General features: G+C 39.2%; 1 protein-coding gene across 3 annotated transcripts in view; it reads left to right on the forward strand.

The window, feature by feature from the left end:
- Window positions 1–15292, forward strand: part of LOC129420917 (putative uncharacterized protein MYH16) — an 85431-nt gene that overhangs the window by 5824 nt on the left and 64315 nt on the right. For all 3 annotated transcript variants that reach the window (XM_055176081.2, XM_055176083.2, XM_073866626.1), the window contains exon 2: window positions 11581–11745. In XM_055176081.2, coding sequence (XP_055032056.2) covers window positions 11581–11745 — 165 coding nt within the window. The remainder of the gene's footprint in view (window positions 1–11580; window positions 11746–15292) is intronic.

Below are 15292 nucleotides of genomic sequence, written 5' to 3' on the forward strand. Positions count from 1 at the left end.
AATAAATCGTTCTTAGGAATCTTTAGGTTCTTTCATAAATCAAAAATCCTGATCATTTACTCACTCCCAGTCATCCAAGATGTTTATGTCTTTCTTTGTTCAGTCGAGAATTTTTTATTTTTTTTTTTTAAGAAAAATATTCCAGGATTTTTCTCAATTTAATAGACTTTATTGGAGTACCTATAGAGTAGTATGACATCTTTTATATCTCCGAAGAGTCTTTAGTTTAATCAGATTTATAAAAGAAAGATTAGCTTTACCGAATCTTTCCGATAACGTACGAAAAAATGAAGAAGGAGGAGTTACTACAGCGGGAGGAGTGAGTACGAGTCATGCAACACTACAACACCGCTTAACTTATGATTCACTACATGTTTGTGTCATTTATATAATATGCACGCGCCTATTTCCAACATAAGACAGAAGTCTTAAGAAGAGAAGAGAAGGTTCTCCTCAGAGGAATGCGCTAGGGAGGGGCTGTCACGATAAGTACTATTAATTTAAGACTAAATATTCTGAATGTTATTTATGCATATAATGACCATTAATACTGATGTAAGATGTTTCGGGGAGCAAAAGGTGTCGTCCATGATCTTCTAAGCTCATCATGTACTTTCTGGAAGAAAGGCACCGGGGTGGAGCCCTGCGGGGCAACGCGAGCTGGCCTGAGAAACCAATCCTCCAACCTGGAGGGGCCAGGCTCTGGTGGATGAGACCACTCGAGACCGGCCGAGCATAGCCATCATTTCTGGGTAGAATTTGGACCACGCCACCTGTCCAAAAGGTGGGAACACATGCTCATACGCGTAGCCAATTAACTTGCCCTCCGATGCCGCGATTGACATCAGGTCGTCCACGGGAGACCCAAAGGATAGGGACATGCACCTGTAGGTACTGCATCCAGAAACACACAGGTGGAAAGCCATCTTTAAAAAGACACAAACACACCAGTGTACACAGGAGAAATGCTGTCTTTAAAAATACGCAAAACCCCCTCGTGCAGCTTTTTTTAGAGGAAACTGCTCTTGTAGCTTCTAAAGCTGATAAGAGTACTGAGCCAACGCCAAAAGTGGTAAACGGCCGGTACCGGTATAATGCTGTAACGCCAACATTGAAGAGCTCTCTCTCTCTGTTACAATTTAGCAGGAGCAGAACAAACAACTGCTTGGTTCTGAAGCGAAAAGTGAAATGGCATATGCAAATACTGCATGCCAATGTTCATTGGCTCTTTCTAGATACACTCGAAGCAGATTGGCCTCTCTAGCGCAGGGGTCCCCAACCTTTTTTACACCGCGGACCGGTCTCAACTTTAAAAAAAATTTGCGGACCGGGGGTTGAGGTTTGGGGGGGCTGAGTTGCTGTTCAAACAAAGTGCTGAAAATCCTCCTTTGCAAAATGTATAACGTTTTAAACGGAAGAAAGATCAAACAACCATGCATTGGGAAAATTAATAATTGCTTTATTGTTCTGGCAAGCTACTGGCGCCCCCTCTCAGCCAGATTGCACTAGTTAGAATGCACCAGTTCGAATGCATCAGCCAGCATGCACCAGGTGAAGTTGATTCACTAATTAGCAGGGCAGACGCAGAGGTAGCTTTAGAGTAGCAGTTTGGAGTGATAACAAGAGAAACAAAGCAGAACTAACTGAGAACAAAGCACTGCAAGCCTGCCACTTCTTGGATTTAAAGATTCTTTGTGCAGAATTAAGCTACTACAAACAATGAAGATGTAGCCGGTGAGCTTTTATATCTTTATTATATGGGTCATTCTTAAAGTGCATTTGGACATTATTTGTTTGGTTGAGGGATTAAGCTTTCTAAAGTAAATTGTTTTGTATATTGTTTGTTATTTAAATGGTCTGCTTTATGGTAATTTAAAATTATGCATTTGATCACTGTTAAATCATGTTTGTATGAAATGGTATTTGTCTGTTTGTTTTAAAAAATAATAATATTTGTATCTGTATTTAAAGGTTTTTCACCTAATTGGTTGACTGAATGAACACTGCATTGAATTTCCAAATAAAAAAAGGGAAAAGGAGAGCAAAAGTGTGGTCAATGAGTGAAACCCAGTTGGATTCTTCTTGTAGTGAGCTGACTTTTTCAAGTGAAAGAATTCTGCATATTGTTAACATTGCAAACAGTGAGGAATCACTTGACATTTATTTATAGTATATTTTATATAGACGTGTAAAAATATATTTGGGCAGATAGTTTTTTTTTACTTTCAATTGTTTCAGTTTGCCTGCCCATTTAGTCTTAATAATTAACGGTAAACGAACTTGGCTTGCTGTTCTCGAAGGCAGCTTGAATATTGGTCGGGCGCGAGCCCCAAGTTCAATTAACAGAACGGAAGAAAAATGCAGTGAAGGAGGAGAAATGCCAGAAGAATTGCGGCTGGGCGCAGAGGCACGGAGACTCCCGTTTACCATAATGATGATTGACACAGTTTCCTTTTAAACCTACGTTAAAAGTGTAGCCGTTAAAATATTATTACTGCAGTAAAAGAGTTTATTTTGATCATGGTGCCACGATCACTGGATAATTCTGAAGTTGTTTTACAGAAGAATAAAATAATTACTTTTCAGTCATTTGCGATGTCACACAGTTGAACGTCTCTGTGTATTTACATTATTTGCGACGTACATTTGCAAATGATTCATTAATTCATACCTCTGCAATACTTTGATCGATTGTGTTTTTAGAAGTACTGTATGCTCAAACTCTGACAGCAATGTGATTGCCGCTGCGCTGGTAGAGATAAAGAGGGACCACGAAAAAGAGAAAGTGCGGCTCTGTACAAAAGTGGAAATGATTTATGTTATTTTAAGTCGGCTCTTAAAGTACAAAATACCCAATTAAGCTATTAAATAGCTATTATACAATTTTTTTCAGGACGTTCTTGCAACCCGGTGGCAACTTGTCCACGACCCGGTACTGGGTTGGGACCCGGTGGTTGGGGACCTCTGCTCTAAATGGTTCTTTAGGGAACCAAAAATTGTTCTTTAATGGCCTTGCTGTGAAGAACCCTTCTAGAAGCTTTACTTTTACGAGTGTAAGATTGTGACTTTTTCTTGATGAGAGCCATTAACGCAGTTTGACTCAAGCTTCAACATGATTTTGTTTTCTAGTTTTTAAAACTTTTAAGTGTGTTTTGGAAAATTAGTTCACATCTGGTTTTTCATCCAAGAAAACAGATCTATGTGTTGATAGCAAAGCCACAATTGCTTGTTGTATCTTGTAAAATTTTGTAATATGATTGACATCGTGCCATAAGCTCTCATAAAGATACTATATATATATATATATATATATATATATATTTTTATGATCATATATGTAACTATATCTGGAGATAAATGTCTAGTTGAAATTCAGTTAGATTTAAAATTTTGCCATCTGCCTTTGATTTCTAACTCTGTTATGGGACCCAACAAAGCACCTGCTTAACTCTTTCACAGCCAGCGTTTTAAAAAAAAGTTGCCAGCCAGTGCCAGTTTTTCATGATTTTCACAAAAGTTTAATGCCTTCCAGAAAAAAGTTCTTCTTTAAATATATAAACATACAATATACCAAATGAAAGAACAGACCCTCTGCTTTCAAAAAAAAAAAAAAAAAACGTTTCATCCTACCTGTTATGTGGTGTGTAGGACGAACCCAAATGCAGACAGCGGTGGATGAACAAAAGACTTTTATTCTATAATAAACAGAAAATAATACCCACGAGGGGGCAAAACAACAAACAAGATACTATACAGAGGATAAGAACACTAAACAGGACAAGAACTATACTACACTTAAACACTAAACAGGATTACACTAAACAATGAACTAGACTAAATACAATAAACTCTACTTGACAAGACTTCTTAACAGCGTACTCACAGGAATGGAAACAATGCACAAGCACAGGACAATGAATACAAGGGGATTAAATAGGGAAGCAAATCAAGAGGGGAGCAGGTGATATAAATCAAACAATAATGAGGAGGATGACAAGGGAGTGGGGTAAAAGAGACAAGACACAGGGAACACGTGGTCCAGTAAACCAATACTGAGACCACGTGAACCCACACAAAACATGGGTCTGTCATGATTCTGCCACAAGACTAGATTAAACAAAGGATAAGATGGCAGAACCATGACAGAACCCCCCCCCCCCTTAAGGAGCGGCTTCCAGACGCTCCCCAGGGGAACACTAGACACGAGACATGACAGGCTGACAGACAGACAAAAACCAAGAGAACATGACAAATATACACAGGGGCAGACAAGAAAAAATAACAAGAGGGTTGGGGTGACATAATAAAAATAACAAACAAGGGAGGGGGGCGGAAGCAAAACAGAGTTCACAAAGGGATGTGGTCCAGGCTGGGTGGGACTAGGTGGGGAAGGAGTCTTAGGTTCTGGGGTAGCAGAGGGCTTGGGACGAGGAGTCCGGGGGCGGGTTTGGTGGGGTTCTTGGAGGGAGCAGGCTTGCTGGGGGATGCAGACTTGGTAAGGGGTACAAAAGGAGGCATGGCAGGGGACCAGGCAGACGAACAGGATGACAGTGCAGGGGAGGAAGCAACAGAAGGAACCGGTGAGACAGGGGGCGCTGTGGCTGGCAGCGGTGGCGAGACGGGAGGCAAGACAGGGGGCGCTGCGGCCGGCAGAGGAGACGAGACAGGGAACAAGACAGGGGGCGCTGCAGCCGGCAGCGGAGACGAGACAGGGACCAAGACAGGAGGCGCTGCATCCGACAGCGGAGACGAGATAGGGACCAAGACATGGGACACTGCAGTGAGCTGCGCAGACGGCAGGGACTGCAGCGGTGGCTGCGCATACTGAGGCAGAGCCGGCGGTGAAGTCAACCCCCACCTCTTCTTCTTCCTTCTCGGGCATGGCGCAGATGCCGTGGCAGGTTAGGTGAGGACAGTGGTGGGAGCAGCAGGCTCCGAAGAGGACCCCGTCGGACGGCGACTCCCATGATACCCTCCTCTCATGCTTTCCACGAAGTGACATGGGTGGGGAGGAGCTCTCTGGGGCTGGATGGGAACGTTCTGAGTCGCCGGGCGCCAACACTCCCAAGATACGTCCCTCTGGGACAGATGGCAGCGTGACAGATGGTGATGCCCTGGTGGGAACCTGAAGCTCCTCCTGACACAACTGGTCCACAACCTCACAGAACGGGCGGTGGATTAGCCCTTCCCGTTCAGGCAAGGGAGGAGGGACGTTGAGACCCGCGATAAAGTAGGAGTTTAGGAGGGTCTCTGGCAACAAAACCCTCCTCGCTTCCACATCCTGGGCATACCCCCTCAGGGTCCTCTCTTGCTGGGGAGGAAATGGGGCCTTGCCCATCTTCATGTCGGCGGCAGTCGACTGCCACCACAGTTCAAGGTCAGCCGACTGCCGCCTGGCGGGACGACAAAGGTTGTCTGCTGGGTTCTGTTGTGGCTTGTGCATTCTGTTATGTGGTGTGTAGGACGAACCCAAATGCAGACAGCGGTGGATGAACAAAGGACTTTTATTCTATAATAAACAGAAAATAATACCCACGAGGGGGCAAAACAACAAACAAGATACTATACAGAGGATAAGAACACTAAACAGGACAAGAACTATACTACACTTAAACACTAAACAGGATTACACTAAACAATGAACTAGACTAAATACAATAAACTCTACTTGACAAGACTTCTTAACAGCGTACTCACAGGAATGGAAACAATGCACAAGCACAGGACAATGAATACAAGAGGATTAAATAGGGAAGCAAATCAAGAGGGGAGCAGGTGATATAAATCAAACAATAATGAGGAGGATGACAAGGGAGTGGGGTAAAAGAGACAAGACACAGGGAACACGTGGTCCAGTAAACCAATACTGAGACCACGTGAACCCACACAAAACATGGGTCTGTCATGATTCTGCCACAAGACTAGATTAAACAAAGGATAAGATGGCAGAACCATGACACTACCTTCAGTAGTTTTTTTGTAATCAGCTTTTGAATATGGGTAGGTTTCTGCAAAAACACCACATTTTGAGCAAAAAGCAGAGATAATTCAATTTTTGTGACGGACTTTTCATAGAGATCCCACTCAGAGCGATCTTTAAAACAGACACGGACATGCAGCCGCTTGCCATAGGGCAATACTTCCGGGTTTAAAAAGTTGCGGAAGGGCGCCACCTGGTGGATAATAGCGGTATTGTGGAAAGCCGGAAATACTCGTCATTGGCAGGGAAGCGTTTTCTCTTGATTGACGAGATATCTCGTCAATGGCGGCGAAAGAGTTAATATACTGTACTTGTCAGAAGGTTATTTTTTGGTTTCCAGTTTCAGCAAAATTTAATACAACACAAATTATTCAAATAATGTTGATTAATTATTCATTAATAATTCTAATTAATCAAGTTAGGCCTGTCCGCACGGGCATTTTCAAAACCGCAGCTTTTTAAAGATTTTCAGAAACTCCTGTTGCACTATCATCATGTAGCTGGTGAAACCTGAGATTTTGGCTTGTGAGTTCTGATTGCACGCTGTTGTCTACTTTTGTTTGTTTTGCACCGCTATTTCCTTTGTTTACATGAGGCGAGTCTGTGCAATGGTGAATGTAACCATAATACAGTATTGCTGCTAATATCATTTCTGGCTTCTGATTGACTAACATGGCTTTACGGTTAATGTTATATTGCCAGCTGTTGGTTAGACATGCTCTTGAAGCTTTTCTTTTTTGTGTTTTCATGTGGACATGTGGAGATTTTTTTGTAGGAAAAACAGTGTTTATAAAAATACCCGTGAAGGTGGTCTTGGCGTTAGTTATTAGGCTAGTTGAGAGTATAGGACTTGATAGTACAATAACATTTTTGCATTGAGTAAAACACTTAAAGAGTAAATTTAACATATTTAGAGTAAATTGTTGTTCAGAGTTGTAATTGACAGAGTTAAAGGTAGGGTAACAGATCTGAAACATTTTTAGTTGGTTAAAAGTCTCCTCACATCCTGATAGCAATCACTGTGTTAAGTTGTTTAAATGTATTTGTAGAAATTTATGTCATCTGTGAAAGGCGTAGGACCAAAAAATGTTCAACCAATCATAGATTTCGGTCCGAACGGACGTTTCCTTTTTTGTCCCTCATACGTAAGCGTCATTTGAATGCCCACCGCGCAGCGAGTCCACGCAGACACCATACGTCATCGGCGCGTTCACGTGCGCTCACCTCCTGTCTGTAAACAGCGAGAACAGCAAACTATTCTGCTGAATTGACAGCCTGCACAGGAGCCACAAAACGAAAGATATCTTTTATAACAACAACAGCAAAAACTGCCTGGATCAGCAAAGAGCAAAAACCTAAATCAACATCGGTAACTTTACTGCTTTACCACGAGTTGCAAACAGCTGCAGGAGGCAAAGGGTCTGAAAGGGTCGTTGCACTGTTTATTTTGGTAAGGTAGGTACACAATATGTTTGTATTGAGATGGATTCAGATTCTACTTTAATGAAACATTGTGTTGCTTATAAAATTGTGTTCGATTACGGATTAGCGTAACGATATAGTTACTACGTCTACACAACCGAAAGCGTGCCCAAACTAATTGTGAAAATAATATGAATATTTATCGGCCTATAGATATCGGTTATCGGCCCCCAAATTTAAAGAGTTATCGGTTATCGGTATCGGCCAAAATATCCATATCGGTGCATCCCTAACTCAGACCTAGCAGCTGAAACAGCCCAATGGGACTGGTGAACCCAGCTGCTTCCAGTAGAGATCAGTTGCAGAGGTTTTGTAGCCACAGCACCAACCAGGCTACTTAAGAGATTGGGAGTCAGAGGACAGGCATTCTGATAAGCTTTGAGCTCGTTGTCAGAGGCTAATGAGCATTGCAGCAACTTACTGTGGCTAAAATGTAATGAGCTCCATTGGGCTGCAAAATGAGCGATAGGGGTAAAAGCTAAGCGGAAAGCACATGGGACGCCAGGTGTTGCTGTTGAGCCATTTAGAGGTGTTGTGGGCCTATCAACGGAACACCAAGGAAGTAGGGTGCCAACCTGATGACCCCAATGAAGTACCTCTACTTCTTCTCAAGATGTTAAAGGGATAGTTTGGCCAAAACTGATATTAAACCCACGATTTACTCACCCCCAAGCTGTCCGAGATGCATTCAGACATGTAAAGTTACGGGGTCCACATCCTTCAAGTCAAAAAAATGTGCGTCCATCCTTCACAAAATAAATCCAAACGGCTCCAGAATGATAAACAAAGGCCTTAAGGTAATCTGCGTGGTGTTGTTGTAGAAATATCCACATTTAAAACTTTATAAATGAAAATAACTAGCTTCCGATAACGCCGCCATCTTAGTGTCGTCCGCATTCAAGATGAGAGCCTACGCAGTTTACTGGGGGTTCTCTGTTGCTGCTCTGTGCCCCTGCCCTCCGCATTTGTCATACGTCACTAAGAAAAGTGCGTACACTACGCTAATACTCTCTCCTGAATACAGAGGAGTCTAAGATGGCGGCGCTACCGGAAAGTAGTTATTTTAGTTTATAAAGTTTTAAAAATTTATATTTCTACAACAAAACGTCACGGATTACCCTCAGAATGCCTTCTGGAGCAGTTTGGATTTATTTTGTAGGATGGATGCACATTTTTTGGACTTGAAGGACGTGGACCCCGTAACTTTACATTTGATAAACTGAAAGATCTAAAACATTTTTTAAATAACTGAAAATGTGTATGCCTAAAAAACGATGGACATATGCATCTTGGACAGCTTGAGGGTGAGTAAATCATGGGTTTAATATCATTTTGGCCGAACTATCCCTTTTAGAAAGAAACTGCAGATTAAAAATAACACTGTTTGCACATGATTGAATTAAGTTTTCCTAAAAGTATTTTTCTTTAAAAAAATATTGGTTCTACGTAATTTAACTCTTTCCCCGCCATTGACGAGATATCTCGTCAATCAAGAGAAAACGCTTCCCCGCCAATGACGAGTATTTCCGTCTTTCCGCAAAACCGCTATTATCCACTAGGTGGCGCCCTTCCGCAACTTTTTAAACCCGGAAGTATTGCCCTCTGGCAAGCTGTTGCATGTCCGTGTTTGTTTTAAAGATCGCTCTGAATGGGATCTCTATGAAAAGTCACAAAAATTGAATTCTCTCTGCTTTTTGCTCAAAATGTGGTGTTTTTGCAGAAACCTACCCATATTCAAAAGCTGGTTACAAAAGGAACTACTGAAGTTAGTAGTAGATGAAACGGGTTTTTTTGTTTGAAAGCAGAGGGTCTGTTCTTTCATTTGGTAGATTGTATGTTTATATATTTAAAGAAGAACATTTTCTGGAAGGCATTAAACTTTTGTGAAAAAGTTGCCAGCCAGTGCCAGCATGTTTTATGAATTTCACAAAAGTTGAATGCCTTCCAGAAATATTCTTCTTAAATTATATAAACATAAAATATATCAAATGAAAGAACAGTCCTCTGCTTTAGAAAAAATAATATGGGTAGGTTTCTTCGGGAACACAAAATTTTGAACAAAAAGCCAAAGCGGAGCGATCCCCGGAACTTACATGGACGTGCGGCTGTTTGCCCTGGGGCGATACTTCCGGGTTTTATATGTTGCGGATATATAATCAGGGTGTCCGCGGATCCTTAAAAAGTCTTAAATTGTCTTAAATTCTGTAGTATGAAAATAAGCCCTTAAGTAGCATTAAAATGTCTTAAATACGCATATCAAAGGTCTTAAAATGTTATCCAACAAACACCGTCAAGTCTCATCTCATCATTATTGTCATCGTAAATGCTTTTGCCCATTTAGCTCTATTTTTATTACCAAAAAATATCAGATTACTTGATCATCATCATTTACCAAAATAACTGTTAGTGAAACCCCTAGATTGGTTAAAACATTTTAAAATAATGTGATTTTAGTTAATTAAAATGCTATTTTTCATTTATCATTGCGGATTTCTTAAAATTTCGCATGATGTTTAAGTTCAAAAGCTTGTAATATCAACAAAGGGTAAAAATTTTGTCTGATCTTATTCTTGTGACCCCAATCTTGTTTCATCTTGCAGAGCAAGTGTCTTGTCACACCCCTAGAAAATACATCTTGTTTTTAGTCATGAAAGATTAAAGGTTCAAGACATGGATGCATGCACACTGGACTATAAAATTGGACTTCATTGTTTTGATATAGGTCTTAAATTTAATTCATAATGGTTTTAAAAAAGTCTTAAATTAAACTTTGTGAAACCTGCAGAAACCTTGGCAGGGAAGCATTTTTTCTTAATTAACGAGTTAACTCGTCAATGGCGGGGAAAGAGTTAAGATAAATAGTAAGTTGAATCTGAGTTGATTCAACAAAAAAAATGAAGGCAAAATTATTTTTTTAAATAATTTTTTTTTACAGTGCAGGATTTTCTAATATATCTCCGATTGTGATCGTCTGATAAAAGATAATCATATACTGTACATCGGGAACGGCTAGAGAGTGAGTAAATCATGCAGTAATTTTTAGAGGCCGACCGATAAAGGATTTTGAAGGCCGATACCAATACAAATGTTTGTTGGTTTTAAAATCCGATATTCTGATATATCGGCCGATTTTTTTTTTTCAGAAACGTACCACAAAACATTAACAGATTTCCCTAACATGAGTTATTTTTAGTTATTTATGAGTTTTAACTAAAATAATATGATAATGCATTTTAAAAAGAAAATTGTTTCTTTTATTATCTCGTGACCAACTCACCATGAACTCACTTAACCGTTGTTCTCTCTGCCTAACTCTGGCTTGATCAGCAGGTTGCAGGATGTGTGACGCGTTATACACGAGTGTTGCCAACAGGGAGGTTGTAGAGTGCCCTCTGCTGGACAAGCTATACAACGGGAACACTCATGACATGGTTGAATGCTGCCTCGTCTTTTTTTTTAATATTCATTTATCAGTCATTATGAATGCCGATACCGATAGTTTGGAAAATGCCTAATATCGGCTAATAATATCGGCCTGCCGATATATCGGTCTGGCTCTAGTAATTATTATTTTTTTGGCTAAACTATCTCTTTAAATAAAGTGAACCATGAACAGAATCTTTTTTTTTTCAGTGTAACATTGCTTTTAATAATGTGTCACAATTCATGTTAAACTTCATGTGTCTAAAAGAAATATGTCAACTGACACAAAAATGTATTTTAAAGAGGCCTTTACAAGAAAGTACTGTAAGGATTCCCTTCCTGAGAATTTCAGTAATGTCTTTTTGCAGTCAAGTACAGTACATACTGTCTATCACAATGAATAACACATGATTACTTTAACAGATGGACTTCTTTTCCCCATTTGACTACTTAATGCAGTTATATTATTGCTTTTCCTCTTGATGTTTTATCTGAAAACCAGTACAATGCATCATAAATCTAACGGTTTGTGTGGGTGTTTGGTCCAAGAGAGTTATTGTGGTGGAAGTATATCAGGGGAATAAATTCAGGATTGTTTTGAATTGGGCCGAAAGGCCTCAGAAGCAGAAGGCTGGGCAGGAGGAGGGGGGAGGTTTACTCCAGACTAAAGGAAACTAAATTTCTCCACTGCTCAGGTTAATCCACTGCAACCCGGTGTAGAAGAAGGGATGAGGGAGAGAGAAGAGCTGAAGAAAGCCATCGAACAAACGGACCGGCTGTTGTCACGGGTCCGACAGCTGGAGGAGGAGAACTCAGAGTTGTGCAAGGAGAGAAATGACGTTTTCACTAGGATGCATGCAGTAAGTTCATTCATGGTTTATACTTGGTATTGATGTGATTTACTTAGTGTACATTAAAGTACAGTTCTTTAAAGCAGGATGTCAACATTTTAGCCCAGAGGGTTCACATACATAAACATTTTCGTAAAAAATTTGAAAAGTTAAACTTATCCCATTTGCCTTAACTGCATGCATTTCCCCTTTTGTGGGCTTCACAAGTTTGATAAAAATCTGATGATCAGTGATATTCCAGCATGATTTCGGATTTTTCCAAAAAGCATCTTGTGTGCTGGGATCAAGCAAATCCCTCATTTTTACAGTATGATGGTTTAACATGATCAATATACTGTAACAAATTTCCTTTTCTGATTATGAATAGGGCTCATATTTTGGACCACACTTATAAGTTTTTCTCCTGTTGTTTTACATAAAGGTAGTATTTTATTACAGTTTACAGTTCATAATAATATGCTTTCATAGGCCAAGTTTTTCTTTACTGTGTTATCCACTGGAGTGTAATATTGCTGAGTTAAGTGATGCAGGGATTGTGGTGTCATTATTATGTTAGCAGAAATGCCACAGCACAGCTAGGCCAAGATAGCTTATTATTTTTGGTTGCTGATTTCTTTAGCATATGCCAAGTCCAAGGCTCTTTCATATACTTTTAAGCACCAATCCATGGTGCTCTTTGTTGCAATTAAATTGCAATTATTGTGCAGAAGTTAATTCAACTTCTTAAAAAAGTCAACAGATATTTTTAAGTTGAATTAAATTAAAATTAACCTGGTAACTTACAACCAGATAACTTACTTTTTTTAACTTATTTAAGTTAAACCAACTTTAAGGTATACGTTAGGAATAATTGATGATGGGCTGTTAAATTATTCGAAAATAGTGCACATCCATGTCATGCCATTACACCGCAGGTGTGCATTATTTTCGAGTCCATTATTCCTCTTATACCACGGTTACCACAAAACATTGCTCTGGTGGTTATTTTAAGACATTTGACAAGTTATGTGTGCATTTTAAAGAAAAAAATCAACACCCATGGAACATTTCTCAAACCAAAAAGCATTCAACATCTATGTTCATCTTTATCACAGCATAGGATCAGTTATTTTAACGTATATTTGCAAATGTAAAAGTATTCATTTTAAATGCAGATGCATGCATTTAAGATGGCAATGTAATATTGAAGATATTTTATTGTATTTAAATATATTTGTAATAATCCTTATAATTAGTACTTTTATTTGGGACGAGTCAAACTCGGTGATGAGGCATTACATTTTTTCTCCCTTTAAAGTTCAGTATCCTTAGTGAATGTTTTTGGATAGTTGGTCAGAAGGCACTTTGTTCTCCTCCATGTGCAGGAATAATGGAAACCAGTTGGAAAAAATATAAAACATAAATATCTTATGTCAGGTGTTTATGATTCATGCAAATGACCCAGTGTGAAGTTACTTTGGCAAATCTTGTACATTTTTAGGGCTTGGAAAATGAACCCCTTTCGGCAGTCCTCTTTTATTTTATCCTTGGCTCTATCATGTTCCTTTGGAAATCTCTTTCTTTGCAGTAATTATACCAGATCTAGATTTTACACAGCCATAATTCATCTGTCTTCAGCTGCCAGGGCAGAGCTATTGATTGCTAGGTTTGAAAGATAATAATCAGGTCAGATCATATAATTATTTTACACTACACTTCATATTTCCCAAGCCTAATGTTTTTAACATCATATTTAAGGTGCTTATATGAGCACAGGCATTTCTCTGTGATACAGCTTAGCACAAGATGAATGGAAGAAGGTGAATGGATGATGACAGATTTTTCATTTCTTGGATGAACTATGAACAGATTTTTTTCTATTGGAATTTCCACTATGCCATAATTCTTCATTTCATTGACTGTTTGTTCTCATTGCCAAACAAGTGGAATCTTTACGCCATCGGCTGTTTCCATTTGACCAAACTGACTGCAGATCAATATCAAATCTGGCAGAGTTGATGACAATCTTTAACTCTCACCAGTTTCTCTTTTCTCTGGTAAACTTTACCAGTTTTTCTTTTAGTTTATATCTATTTAAAATTAATAGCAGATAGGTTTGTTAAGGCAAATATAAGAACATTTTGTTTGCTTTATAGTTATTGATAATGTGAAATAAATGTAACCTTTTTTTCAGAAACATTTTGTTGGTAGTATAAAAGCAGCAGAATATGGGACAAATCAGATCTTTGTTTTAAATGTGCTAAAGGTTGAGCTTGTTTTGCTTAAGGGATTCATGTAGTCTTAAACATGGCCACTTTGATTCTGAATAACATCCTGAGGACCCCAGTAAACCTCTCTCTATAAAAAGGAAACCGTACATTTATCTTTTATCTGCAGCCATACATATTTCAAACATATTTTTGCTTTCACATTTGCAATGCTGACACTTATTCAAAATTTTGCACATGTGATATTACTTAAAGGGACACTTCACCCATTTGCATTAAGCTTTGTATCGTTAGAACCCCAGTCATGTTTTTGAATGGTCGTGCATCATTCACTCAGTTTCCCCTGAGATGGGAGAAATACAGATTCAACACTCTAAAAAACAAACGGTGCTATATAGCACCAAAACAATTGCTTTGGATCGTAACGATAGAAGAACCATTTTTAGTGCCATATAGCACCGGTGAAGAACCAGTGAAGCACCTGTGTAGAACCATATAGTGCTATGTAGAACCATAAGTGGTGCTATATGGCCCCTATATGGTTCTACACTGGTGCTTCACTGGTGCTTCACTGGTTCTTCACTGGTTCTTCACCGGTGCTATATGGCACTAAAATGGTTCGTCTATCGTTGCGATCCAGGGCAATTGTTTTGGTGCTATATAGCACCGTTTGTTTTTTTAGAGTGAAGTGTTGCACTTCCTTCTTTCAATGATGTAAAAATCGTCATTTTGTGTCATTGAAAGAAGGAACTGCTGTATCTTTGTTGAGGGTGTAAGACTACAAACACTCATTCCTCATTTTTCCAAGGTGGGGGCTATGGGTGTGACCCACTCACGCTACAGACCTATTACAAATCAGTGGGTGGGACTTACGAAAGTAAACGAACACAGACGAAAAAACTATTAGCCGCCATCTTTATGCCAGTGGCGGATGCAGAACGTGACATATGGGTGGGCATGGATTAAGTCCAGGTGGGCCTGAATCTATGGGTGTCACTTTTGAATAAGAAACTATAACAAGTCTATAAAATTCGTCAAAACTTCAGAACACAAATTTAAACAGCATACACACACACCCGAACTGCACGTCACATTTTTGACATTATTGATACTTTAAATTGTAATGCAACGTGACATTTATTAAGCCTTTTTGGTAAAAAAAATATTGGGCTCTCATAGCCTACAAAAAAGAACCTGCACACAGTGACAGGAAATATAAATGAACCCAAAAAAACCTTATACTTTTTTAAATAACCTATTAAAGTGTTTAAATAAATACGGCTACTAAATGCTTAAAATGAAGCTTCTAACATCATATTCTCTTCATGCAAATCACTAAAAATATATTT

Source organism: Misgurnus anguillicaudatus, chromosome 4, assembly GCF_027580225.2.
Source record: "Misgurnus anguillicaudatus chromosome 4, ASM2758022v2, whole genome shotgun sequence".
In the NCBI taxonomy this organism is placed as follows: Eukaryota; Metazoa; Chordata; class Actinopteri; order Cypriniformes; family Cobitidae; genus Misgurnus; species Misgurnus anguillicaudatus.